The sequence below is a fragment of the Talpa europaea genome (genome assembly GCF_964194135.1).
Source record: "Talpa europaea genome assembly, chromosome: 5".
In the NCBI taxonomy this organism is placed as follows: domain Eukaryota; kingdom Metazoa; phylum Chordata; class Mammalia; order Eulipotyphla; family Talpidae; genus Talpa; species Talpa europaea.
Genome location: NC_140071.1, coordinates 2,252,507 through 2,265,411, shown reverse-complemented (window position 1 = coordinate 2,265,411; position 12,905 = coordinate 2,252,507). Strand labels below are relative to the sequence as shown.

Sequence of the window (12,905 nt, the reverse complement as noted above, 5' to 3'; positions counted from 1 at the left end):
TTTTCCAGTAAGAAATTCAGCTCTGTAGCCTGAGACTATAACCACTGGTTGTTCCAGTCTCTGCTGGTCTGGACCGGGGGCCTCTGTGCCTGCGGGTGTGTGAGGGAGTGCCCACAGCTACCCGCTGGCCATGAAGGGGGTGGGGCATGGCACCTGGCATCTCCTGGTTAGCGAAGCTGCTAAATGTCCTACAAGGCACTACACCTACAAGGCCGGGCTCCCTCAGACAGAAAACCACTTCGTCCAAAATATCCTAATGCCGAGGCTGAGAAACCCAGATAGATCATTCTCATCCACACAGCTGTCATTGCTTAATGGTGGAGACACACACTAATGGCACGTCCTCAGGTGACTTCACCTGTGTGGCCATCACAGGGCGCACCCTCACGCCTGCTGGCCACTCCTGGCCCAGCCACCCACACCAGGCCCGGCCAGACACACCCACCCTGGCCAGTCACACCCGGCTGTGTGATGGCCCTTCCTGGTATCCTGTGGCACATGACCCAGTACAGGTCTAACTTCCTGTCTCCTGACTCCACGGGGTGACGATTCTCAGACACCGGCACCCACACACGTCACCCTTCCTAGCCTCCTGGGCCCCGCTTCAGAGCAGCCTCACACCTGACTCCACACACACTCACGCCTTTGCCATCCCAGGTGGAACCACATGGAGAGAAGCGAGCAGCAGCACGTTACCTCGTAAACAGGACCTGGCTGTAGCCGTCCAGGAGGCCGGCGTGGGTGTGCAGGAGGATGGTGTTGTAGGCCACCAAGGCCACCATCATGATCAGCATCTTCAGCTCGTAGTTCACCCGCAGGAACACGGAGCAGGAGATCAGCCCCAGGATGCAGCTGTAGATGAAGTACTGGACAAGACGTCGGCGCCTTAGGCCCCGCGCCGAGAGAGGCTGAGGCCAGAGCCGCAAAGGGGCCACCCAGCCTGGCCGGGTGACCGGCAGCCACGCAAGCAGGTCATCCCTCTGTTCTCTGCCCCAGAGCCCAGACACACGTGATCCAGAGAATAATGACAACGGCGTCCGGGGAGGCCCCGCACGGCACGCTTACTACTGAACGCTTTTCAGAAATCATTTTTCAAGAGTCTATATTGCAGTTGCACCTTTTTAAGTAAATGTCAGTTGCTTCTTGAAAATAAAAACAAGACCTCTCCCTAAACACTTACAGGTGCTAAAATAAAGATAGTGGGTAGAATCTCCTTTTGTTCTTTCAATTCTTTCCTTCATTCAGAGGACAGACATGACTACAGGTAGTTCTGCAGGCAGCGTGAGAGCCCAGCTTTTTGTTAGAGAAATCATGTGGCCGAGGGACTGAGGATTTGGGAAACTAACATCGGTGACAGGGTGAGGCCCGGATACCCTGCAGGCATGAGCAGAAGCTGGCCTGTTCTAAGCTCTGTGGTCCCCAGGGGGGCAGCCTCAGGTCCTTGGGGCCACCCGTTGGCACTTTCCTCTGCTTCCCACCTGCGACATCGCCCTGGCTTCAGGCAGCATCACTCACTCACCAGCTGGATCACTCAGCTCCCCTAACCTGCCATGTCAAAGGCTTTTCATCTGGAAAACGAGATCAGAATATGGTCCTGGCAAGGCCCGGAGGGGGCAGAGATCAGAGAGCTCTGTGCACAGGGCCCCCCTGCACAGTGTCCTGTCTGACGGGGCCTTTACTGGTCACATCAGGAGGGTTGTGCGAAGGGGCTACCCAGGCTCCAGGGCATCCGGGACCCGAGCCGCACTCACTTACAAGAGGGACACGGGCCCCTCTTGGCGTTGGTTAGCCTGGGGCAGCTAGCAAGGGTGACTGGAGGTGACAATCGGGAGACAGGACTTGCAGCCGGTGCCACACTGGTCCCCAGGACCCCGGAGCCGGGGATCTGAGAGTATCGGTAGTTCACTGGCGCCCCCAGCAGCCATGAGCCCGAGCCTCAGGGGCACAATGAATGATGCCAGCGGCTGGACCACGCCGTAAGCTGCACGGAGGTGAAAAGTGAAGAGCTCACGGGACCGTGAAGGCCCGCCGCGAGCCGGGTTGGCCGCATGCAGGAAATAATCCACAGAAGCCACAGCAGGAGGGCACGTCCTTACCGGGAGGAAAAACAAATTCTGCGCGCGCTGTTTCGCTGCCTGGCCTTCGGGGGAGCTGGCGTTGGACGCGTTGCCCACGGGGAGGGGGCTTTTCTCCGAGTCACTCAGGAAAAACTGTAAGGACAAATTTTTCCCAGTGAAATAGTGGAAATGAGATTCGGAAGTGAGCAGGGGCCGCGCGTCTCCTGGTGGGGGATGTCAGAATGTCTGCTGCCAAGGGGACACTTGTGCAGGGCTGTGTCCCGCACTGGCAGTGATTCCAGAAGGTCAGGCTTGACACTAGGGGACACAGAACTCCTCGTCAAGTGCCACCCAAGTACCGAGAGCGGGCAGGGGCTGGGCTGGGAGGCTGGAGGCGGACGGCACAGACTCATCACCAACTTGGTTCAAGCGTGAAATGAATCGATGCAGTTTCAGAAGCTTTTGATTTTTTTTTAAAGATTTATTTATTTATGCATACAAGAACTGGGGTACAGGCCAGAGATGCAGGGGGTGAGATGATTCACCAGAGACAGAGTGGGGAGCAGAACAGGCGGATCTACTGAAACACACTGCTGAGGGGAGCAGCGGGGAGACAGGAGAGGTCTGCTGCGCCATGTGGGTAGCTCCCTGGCCGGGGATTGAACTCGCGCTGCAGAGGCTGCGGACAGCTTCATAGGTTGCATCTTAACCCCTTGTGTCACCAGGGAGGCCCTAGAAGCTTTGATTTTAAGGAACTAATTGTGTGGCTAAAAGGCAGTAACTAGCGTCAGCCTTTGTAATCTATTATTTTGAAGGTTTGGCAGCCCAGGATTAGGAGGCATTAAAATTTGCGAGGGTGGATGCTCTCAAGACGGTTGAGAAGGTGCCCTCGTGGGGACAAAGGCAATCCTGGAAAAATCACGATGATTCACTCTGATGTAACGGCCACCCTCATCAGCACCCAGAGAAATCCCTGGCGAGGTTGGGGGAATTCACATCCTTCATTCATCCTCTCTCTCTCTCTCTCTCTCTGTCTTTCCCCATTTCTTTTTCTGTCGTTTCTCTGTGTCTATCTCTCTGTCTGTTTTCCAGAGAAGCCACAGAGCATGATGCTCAGGGGACCAGGTACCGGGACTCAGAGTCAGGGGGCAGGTGTTCACCACAAGAAGGCCACGTTGCCCATGTCGCCCACGTCGCCCACGTCGCCTACTGCCCACGTGTGTTGTCTGGGTAGGGCGGGCCCAGCATATTCGAGCTGGGTGCTGGGACTCTCCAGCACCGACTCCACGTCGTTTCTGTTGGCTTCTCCTGATTATTTCCTTTACTGGCAGAGTTTTTGTCAATGTCCAAACCAACTTCCTTAGGGAGCTGAGAGGGCATTTCTTCAGGGCCTCCCCCCTCAGCTTCCAGGAAGGACACTAGGAACAGTGTCTCTACCCGTTCTCTCGCTGGATAAAAGCAGAGTGTTAATTTGTTTTGGATTTAGTTACTGCTAAAGAATTTATCAAAAATGTCACAATCCTTGGATGAACTGAAAATGTGCTGATTCTTTTGGGAAAATACATCAGGAAAAAAAACAGCAAATGGATGAATGGCTTGGCAAACATCTGCCTCCAAAATATTATAAATTTTTATTTAGCAGACCTAAAATACGATTAATCTGTTAAGATAGTGTCAAATTCACAGGCTGCGTTTCAAATTTGTGCTTATTAACACTGTTTTAAGTGAGATAAGTTAGTTTTATCTTAATCAATAATAAATTAGATATTTTTCCCTAAAAAAAGAAAGAAAGAATTCTTGATTCTATCCCATCAGAGATGGAAACAGATATTTGCAGTCCATTGAATAGAAATTGAACCTGCAAGGGCTTTGTCTTGCTAGGAGGACGTACAGTAAAGATGACGGCTCGGACTTGAACTTTGCACTTGCACTTGAACCTGCCACCACAATAGCCACACAGCTGCCTCCCGCAATCCTTCTATCCAGCCATCACCTGTAAACTCAGGACCCTCTGGTCTGCCTCTGCGAGCCAGTTTTCCCTCTTCTCTCTTCCAGTGACTTCAAAGTCACCCACTTGTGTCATCCCCTAAGAACAGCCAGGCAGATCCTGGGGAGTTCTAATCGTTCATTCCTCTCGCTTCCAGGTTAAACCGCCACCGCTTGCTGTACCGAGTGGACTTCCAGCACTAGAACCATTTGGGGGGACTCCTTTCTGGACCCATTTTAATTTTCTACCATCTTTCTAATAACTGCGAGAATGATGTTCTCATGCTGAGCAAGGAATCCCAATAAAGTGCCAACGACACTGAGTATTTCTAGTTTTACTTCCAAATCTTGCATTTGCCAGGCCACAGGAAACATCTCAGAATTGTTTTTCACATGAAATTCAGTCGTGAACACACTGAATTTGGTGCCTGGTGCCAGGCGGCGTCGTGCCTGGCGTGTGGCGGGGTCAGGGCCCTGACGGGACTGGGCATCAGCTCTGCTCACGCCTTCTACGCGGCCACAGAGCCGCAATATTCAGGGTCTTCTCCGGGACGTTTCTCGGCAGAGCTAGCAGAGCAGAGTGGGAAGTTCCAGGACAGTCCCTTGCCAAGGGCGTGTTCGAGTTTCTCACATGTGGGCTGAACCGTCAGTGGGACACTACAATGGGACCAACACAAAGGGCCTTCGCGATTTGGTGCCTGCTCCGCACATGATGAAAGTCTGGACAACCGACTGTTTTCCTCGCCTTTTTTTGGTGTATTTGGCTTCACCTGGCTGAACATCAGGCGCTGGAAACGTCCTACCGAGCTCTCATCATTCATTTGTAAAACCGACCTGGACATCTCGCCATTGACGAAGCGTCCGAGGAATTTTTCTCCATCTGTCATCTGAACGCACCACCTGTCCGCCTGGCCGGGCCGTTACAATGCAGGCCCAGCGCAAACCCCAGCGATCCCAGACCTGGCGGGGGCGCTAGTGAACTAGTGAACTAGTGAGCTAGTGAACCTGGCTAGAGAGCCAGAAGCAGCAGGAAGGCGGACAACGCCCCAGTCCCGCCCCACCGTCTCCCCGCTGGGGGACAGAGGCCAGCGGCCTCCCGGGGGGACAGGGTGGCAGGCAGCCAGGTGCATGCCCGGGGCTGGAAAATGAAGGGCAAAGTGAGAGGATCTCGCTGCAGAGGGAACAGCACGAAGGAGAAACGAACCTTGAAAGCACATGTGGGGCAAAATAGGCACAGAAAGATGAACATTGTCTGGCTCCACCCACAGGAGGGGCCCGGGCTGGCAACTTCACAGCCGCGGCGGAAGCAGAGGGAGGGCGGCAGGGGCTGGGCGGTGGGCAGAGGGGCCCGCTCGCTGGGGACAAAGCTTCTGTTTGGGGTGCCGGAAAGTTCTGGACATGAATGGAGGTGCTGGGCTGCATCATTGCCCGCACGGGGAAGGGACACTGAAGGACAGTTTAATTGGGCACATTTTAGGTTGTTTCCCGAAGGAAAAATAACAAGCATTACAAACAGGAAAAGAAAAAAAAAAAAAAGGACGAGGAAGAAGGCGGTTTTGCTTTGTCTCTAAAAGAACACTTGAAACATATGAGTTACGTGTGAGAGCCGCGCGGGGCCACGGCTTCACTTCATTTAGCAAAAGAGTTAATTCCTGCAAAAGTTACTGAAAGTCCCCGCGGGGCCGACTCCGTAGCCGAGGTGGACACAGGAGAAGGATTTGTGGGGTGATGGATCTCAGGGCGTCCGTGGGCGCCCGTCAGAGGCCTGCACTTTAAAAAGCTGAAGTTTCCTGACACAAAACGGATTCTCCTCCCCCAGACTCAAGCATGCCACGAAGGCGCCTGACCCCAGACACACGCCCAGAGAGCGGCTAATTCTCAAAATAGCAAATTGACAACTTGAGGGGGTTGGGTCCTGTCAATCCAGAAATTTGGTTCTGGAGGGGAGCACCCAGAAAACCTGCAGCAGCGATGTTGCGTTAAATGGAAACCTCTCGCGGGGGGGGGGGGGTCTGAAGGGGGCTGGGGGGTGCACAGGGAGAACACCAGGGCATGTGAGGGTGCACAGGTAAGTGCTGGAATCACCTGGGGGAGCGGGGATCCTCCTCCCCAATGCAAAAGGGCACCTGCCAGCCCACCTAGCTCCAGCCGGTGTAACAGGGCTCAGCCCTGACCCGCCTGCATATCCCAATGTGCGAGAGGAGGGGTGTGGTTAGGGGGTGACAGTGCTGTGAGCCCTGAAACTGAGTAGCTGGCAGGCACTTCTCTGCACATCCTCAAGTACCATCGACACCGGCCTCCCTGATGACGCGTCCTGCCTTCCGTGACGGGTGAGGAATCACAGGACAGCTCTGGCCGGTCCCCAGCGCGGGCAAATCACTTCCCTCTGTACTGAATAGTGGGTTCGCACTGGCGTATGATGTGTCTTTGGAATGAATGCAAGAGGGTCATCCGCACGGGAAAGACGCGCTAACCCGCACGCCAGGCATCCACAGCAGCGCCGCGTCTGCTCTGGAGGAGAAACCATCTTCTGAGAGGTCCGATTGCCTCCCCCGCTGCACCCACGGAGCCCTCCCGCGTGGGGATGAACTCCTTGCTTTATGAGAAGGACTGAGCCTGGAAGATGTATCTCCGGGACCAAGGATGCATTTCCTCTTCCCAAAGGCATCACAGTTACAGTAAAACAAAAACAAAACACAGAAAACTACTCCTAAATACGCAGCCAGTGCTAAATACCAATTATCCTGCTGAGAAAACTCCGCTTCGAGATCCGATTCGTTTCCTAAGATTCTGTCTTTTAAAAGTCAGGTGATAAATCCTGGTTCTACTGTCCAAGTGTCAGACTGACGGGCCGGCCTGCGCCCTCCCCAGGCAGCGCTCGTCTAACCGTGCAGGTTGCAAACCCGCCCCCTCTGCGCTGACGCACGTGACGGTATTTGAAGACTTGCTTTTGTGATGTGTTGTTTCACTTAAAGTTGCTGTTTCAGAGGCACCGTAAACGCTGTTCTGTGTCACACGAAGCTGCACGGCTCCTCCCGTGGACGCCACTTTATGGCCCTCCCTCTTGAGTGACCCCCAGGCCGCAGGTCTCGCCCCGCTGGGCAGCCGCAGCAGGAGGTCACCGCTGGGGAGTGTCCTGTAATGGTTCTGTGCGGGCACCGGTGAGCGGATGTGATCCAAGGGGCAGTGAATGTCTCTGGGTCTGTTAGAACATTCCAGAATCCCCCCGGGGCAAACTGCTGTTGCTCAGCGTGCTCTGCCCCCTCCCTCCACCTCGGGCTGTGGCCCACAGCTGTGACGCACCGAATTCCCCTGCGTGCTGGCTGCTGGGCTCTCCTGGGCAGCAGGCAGAGGCGTGCGACCCCAGAGGACACGCTGGTGCCCGAGGCTCCAGCCGGCCTGTGCCTCTGTCCATGCCTGTGGCAGGGGCAGCCGTAATGAAACCTGTGCAGGGAGGGCGGGCACAGCCCCCCTGGCGACATGCAGAAGGAGTGCCCCGAAAGCCCCTCCAGACTCCACCCTCCACCCCTCATCTCACACCCCCGTCCCAGGCGCCCTGGCGCTCACAGGGCTCTGGGGCCAGGGAGAGAACTTCGAGGCTTCGCAGTAAGCCAGGCCGACGGTCCCGGACCTCAGGAGTGGGGCCTCCGTGTGACCATCCAGAGCCCCCCTTGACCCCTGTGCACCGACGCCCAGCTGGGCGCTCCCTAGGGGATGGTGCACCCCCACCCTTGGATCAGCCCCAGGACACCTGTGTCCTGCTCCCGTCACTGCTTCACCTAGTGTCCCCCGGTTATGTTGACGGGGTCCCCCGGGGCTACAGCAGTGTATTTGTTTTGGGGGCTCTGGGTTCAGTCCTTCACCAGCGTGTCTCCACGCCACCTTAGCAAGAAGAAATGGGTGTCCCCAGAGGGGCTGGCCAGGCCGACCCCCACCCCACCACCAGGGAGCCCAGCTGCCCGCGGCCGCGCCACTCACCATGTTGAACACGGCCATGGTCAGGATGATGGCCGTGGTGACCACCGTGAGGGAGATGCGCGGCCAGGGCCGGTTTGCGATGATGCCCGACGACTTCAGAAGCCACAGGAGGGCGGCCGAGGCCTCCTTGCTGCACTGCTGGGGGAGAGAGGACAGGACAGGCCTCGCGGTGCTGCTCGGGCGCTCCGCCGGGCGGGAAGTGGACGACATCCAGCGCCGTGCAGACTGGACGGCGGCTCTTCCCTCCGGGGGAGCCCCAGGCGCAGGCCTCGCTACTGCCATGTCGGATCTCCAAGGGGGTACAGCTGGGGACGCTGCTGGGAGGGCGGAGGGGTGCCTGGGGGTACAGGTGGGGAAGCTGCTAGAAGGGCGGAGGAGGTGCCCGGGGGTACAGGTGGGGACGCTGCTGGGAGGGCAGAGGGGTACCTGGGGGTACAGGTGGGGACACTGCTGGGAGGGTGGAGGAGTGCCCGGGGGTACAGGCGGGGACGCTGCTGGGAGGGCGGAGGGTTGCTGTACGTCCTCCAAGACAGACGCACAGTCACATCTTAATCTTCTGGTGAAGGAAGCAGGTGCCGGTTCATTTAACCCCTCTGGGGGGTGGGCTGGGGCTCACACCAGCTACGATGAAGCAGTTACCGCAACCTCAGCTGATTTATGCAGAAAAGAAATCAACACAGACTCAGGGAACCCTGATACCCCCAGCCACAGACACTTGCTGGCTGCGTCTCAGGGGCTGCAACCCAAGGCCTCGGGTTGTACCCCCGCCTGTCCTGTAGGGGGCGCTGCCCCCCGCACGAGGAAGCTCTCCTTTAAAAAAAATTTTCAAGTGGCGTAAAATAGCACAGACTAGAAAATGTGCCCCCTTAACCACTGCAGGGCACAGTTCTCACTGCTGTGTGCCAGCTCTCTAGAACTTTCCATCCTGCACAAGGGGCTTTCTGGCAAATGAAGATAATACATATTTGTGCCTTCCACAACTAGGATTAGTGTTTTTATTTAAGAGAAAATTCTTATAACTGGTATTTTTGTGTCTGTACATAGAAATCATCCACAGATAGAGGGACAATGCCAGGAGACTTACTACTGAGAAAATGCAAATCTAGTCAGTTTCCATATACTGTCAATCAGATAAAATATTATCTAGTTATTGTAGACACACCATTGACATGATCGAATAAAAAAATACTTGTTTGAGTTTTTGCAACACAACAGGGTGATAAACTTCACAAATACAAGAAGAGGCAGAAGATGAAGATATTAGGGAAACAGAAGAAACCAAAGAGGCAGGAAGAGGAGAGGAAATAGACGAAGCTCTTAGAATCGGATTAAGAAAAAGTGAGAACATCCATTGAATGTGCGGCTCCGAATGAAGATTACAACTTGGATCGTGACATGGCAATTTTCTCCGGTCTATTCTCTGTTGGATAAAGTGATCAAAAGGAGTCCCTGATGGAAAATCAAGCTTCTCAAAGTCGACACCATCCTATAAAGAAGAGCAGCTCACAGAACAGTACGGCGCTTTATTCAGACTGAAATGAGAGACGCCTGCCAGGGCCCGGGGCTGCCCTCGGTCTGCTCTTTGCTTTAATCAGAGGCTTCTTCGGCCAAACGGGCCCCTCGCCGGGGCCTCTGCTTAGCCCGTCCAGTGAATTCACTGTGGACCTTCCAGAAATGCTCCTGGCTGCTGGTGCCCACTCACCTACCGACAAACCTGGACTTAGTCTAAGTGTGGTGGGGAATGTGAAAGGAGCAAGAATATAAACTTAAATGAAAATCCTATCGTGGAGCACGAACAGCGTGGTTAGCTAAGGGTGGCCCGGATGTCCGTGTTCTGCATTCAGCGCAGGCAGAAGATTCGCCACACACAGAATCCACGCTCCTTCCTCCCCGACTCTTTTTTTTTTTTTTTTTTTATCTTTTTGGCCCTTTTGCACGGGAACAACTGGCAGTCACCCACTCTAGAATGCCTCATGAATTACTGTGATATCATAAGAGCAGACCGCAGGCATAGTTTTGCTTGAGTCCATGTAAAAAATAAAAGTGAGGAACTCGAAGTCTATTATTTTAAGTGAAATTTAATAAAAAGGAAAGCAGAAATGGTCCATATATGTCCTATGTGACAAAGCAACAAACTTGTTATTAGAAAAACAAGCCTCATCTGAAAAAACAGAGTGAACTTTATCAGACACACACGCACTTCTGTGTGTTTATCCACCCAAAGGAGTGTCTCCGATACTTCAGCATTTTAAGCGGCCAAGGACCGTCTTTCTGAACAGCAGCAGCAGCCACAGCAGCAATTTTTTGTGACATTTACTGTCACCAAGGTTGTCATGGCGGCTTGATCACTCATTGTTCTTCAATTTCCTACAAATTGCTTCTTTACTTCCATCATATTTTATAGCATCCGCCTGCTTCTCCATGCCCCGGGGTGCACATTCCTCTAGTGGGGGACACGTGCCACTTCAGGGCACTCACAGCCTGCCCCCCGGCATCGTCTGTGCTGCCATGCTTGTCTCTGGCCACAGAGAGAGCTGGGTGAGGACCCCGAGAGGGCCCCCCCCCAGCCTGTCTCCTGGGGTCGGCACAGAGTTCGGGGATAGCAGCAGCTCACATGTGCTTGCTCAGCACATTTGCCATCCAGATGCTGTGGCAAGAGAGAAATCCCCATGGGCACATGCAAGGACACGGGTCAGTGCTGCTGGAACCCAGGCTGTGCAGTTGGCCAGGCGTGTGCTGGACCTTGGCTACCAACATGGGGGTGGGCCTCTAATGACCACGGGGAGAGATGTGCCCTGGGCCTACAGAAGGCAGACCCAAGCCCCCTGAATAAAATCAGAAGTCTGCAAGGGCGGTCTCTCCCATGTAAAGAAGTCCAGAAGAACTCTGGGCAGCAAGTTCAAGGCTAGGGAAGTATCAACAAGCATTCAGCGACAAAGTCACTCTAAATATGGGTGTTGAGTTTGAAATCATGTTACCAGCTTCAGAACGAGAATCTCAAATTCTATTCATTTGGGGCTATTCATCAGGTTAAAAAGTAGATGAAGCCCTTGGGGTTCTGGCAGAAGCAAGAGCAACACTGAGTCTTTACCCACAGAGTGAAGGGAACAGTCCAGCTGGGGAGGAGCAGCCCCCACTGAACTGACCTCATAGTATAAGAATTAAGATACATGTAAGACACGGGGCCTCACAAGGAAGAGCCAATAGTCATAACAGGTAGTAAAATAGCATCACGAGATCTACAGATTTCACAAAGGTTTGAAATAGCCATACAATAAGATTAAAGTACTGAAACATGGATTATAGACCATAATGAATGAGCAGGTTGTTAGGATAAAAAAAATAGGGGCCTCCCCGGTGGCGCGGTGGTTGAGTGCTGGGCTGCGAAGCTGCCCACAGCCTCTGCAGCGCCGGTTTGATCCCCGGCTGCCGGGCAAGGGTCCCACATGGCACGCAGACCTCTCCTGCCACCCGCTGCTCCCCTCAGCAGTGTACTTCGGTCCTTCTGCCTGATCTGCTGCCTGCTCTGGCTCTGGTGGATTCTCTCACCCTCCCGCTCTTCTGACTGTACCCAGTGCTTGTATAAATAAATAAATAAATCTTTAAAAAAAAAAAAAAGTAGGTGTAGGTGCTTAAACAATGAGCCACATAGAATGTAGGTGCTGAAATTAAAACTCACTAGTCATGCATTGACAACTTGCAATATTTATTTGGTGCTATGTTAAATAGTGCACTAGGAGATAAACTAAAACCTCCAAGCCTCCTAACAATTTAACTGAAATTACAAGATGAATTTCAATCACAAACTTTGAACACCTCCCTATCTTAGAGTACAAAGGGTAGCTGACTTCCATTTCCATTCCCATATAATAAGGACAGGTAGTTATTAACAGTAAGATTGAGCTGTGGAAAGAATCCCTAAAACAGTACAGAATGATAAAGAAATAAAAACATAATTAAGAGATACTGAGGTGCAGAAAACACAGCGAAAAAAATTCAACATACTTATAATGAAAGTTTGAGAAAAATGAAGCAGAAAGACTGGAAATAAGGGGAGAGGGGTAGCGACTCTACGGGCCAGGAACAGAATGTGAGCTCTGTGGTTGAGGTCACACAGCAGGCCCCCAATGGGAAAACTGAAAGCAAATGTACATCTTAATGGAAGGAATCTATTACTATGACAGCCCAAGAGCAAATCCTGCAACCCCCAGAGAGAAGACAGATTAGCTGTTAAGGAAGAACAGATAGCAGGGCAGTAGACTTTCTCTTTGGTGCATTAAATGCAGCAAAATACCAATTCAGGTTTTAACAATATTAGAAAAATTATCATCAATTATCACTCAATTAGGAGATAGACTCTTTTTTAAGTATACAAGCTGGGCGGCTATGTTATACATCCGTAAGGATTCCACAAGGCATCAGCTTCTGGTGATACAGTCACTGAGTTCTGGGGGAAGAACTGGTGCTCAGGAGGGATGGGCAACAAAGAAATTGTTCAACCATAAGAACAAGGATGACACTGAATAATAAGTAAAATAATGATAAAAGTAAAAAAATTTAAACAACATTAAAATGGGTGATGGAAAAGGTGAGTTGATGGAGAGGTTTCCACCAGGGTCTCTTACTCCTCAGCAAGATGGAGGGAGTAATGATAATTGAACATGTTACATATTGAAGCCCATCACTGGAAGAACAGATTACAGTGTATCATTTCCAGGTCATTAGAGGAAATAAAAGAGAATAAATAAATCCCACAGCTCTAAGAGGAGGCAGAAGAAGAGGAGAAGTAAGTTGAAGCAAAGAAGCTGTCTGACAGATGATGAAAGTTAAATAGGCTGCAGCAGCAATTACAATACACGTAAATGCAGCACACCCATCAGGAAA

General features: G+C 52.6%; 1 protein-coding gene across 1 annotated transcript in view; it reads right to left on the bottom strand.

The window, feature by feature from the left end:
• Window positions 1-12,905, bottom strand: part of ADCY2 (adenylate cyclase 2) — a gene marked incomplete at both ends in the record, with an annotated part of 223,081 nt that overhangs the window by 18,361 nt on the left and 191,815 nt on the right. The window contains 3 exons of the mRNA XM_084233659.1: window positions 697-866; window positions 2,097-2,210; window positions 8,022-8,159. Coding sequence (XP_084089785.1) covers window positions 697-866; window positions 2,097-2,210; window positions 8,022-8,159 — 422 coding nt within the window. The remainder of the gene's footprint in view (window positions 1-696; window positions 867-2,096; window positions 2,211-8,021; window positions 8,160-12,905) is intronic.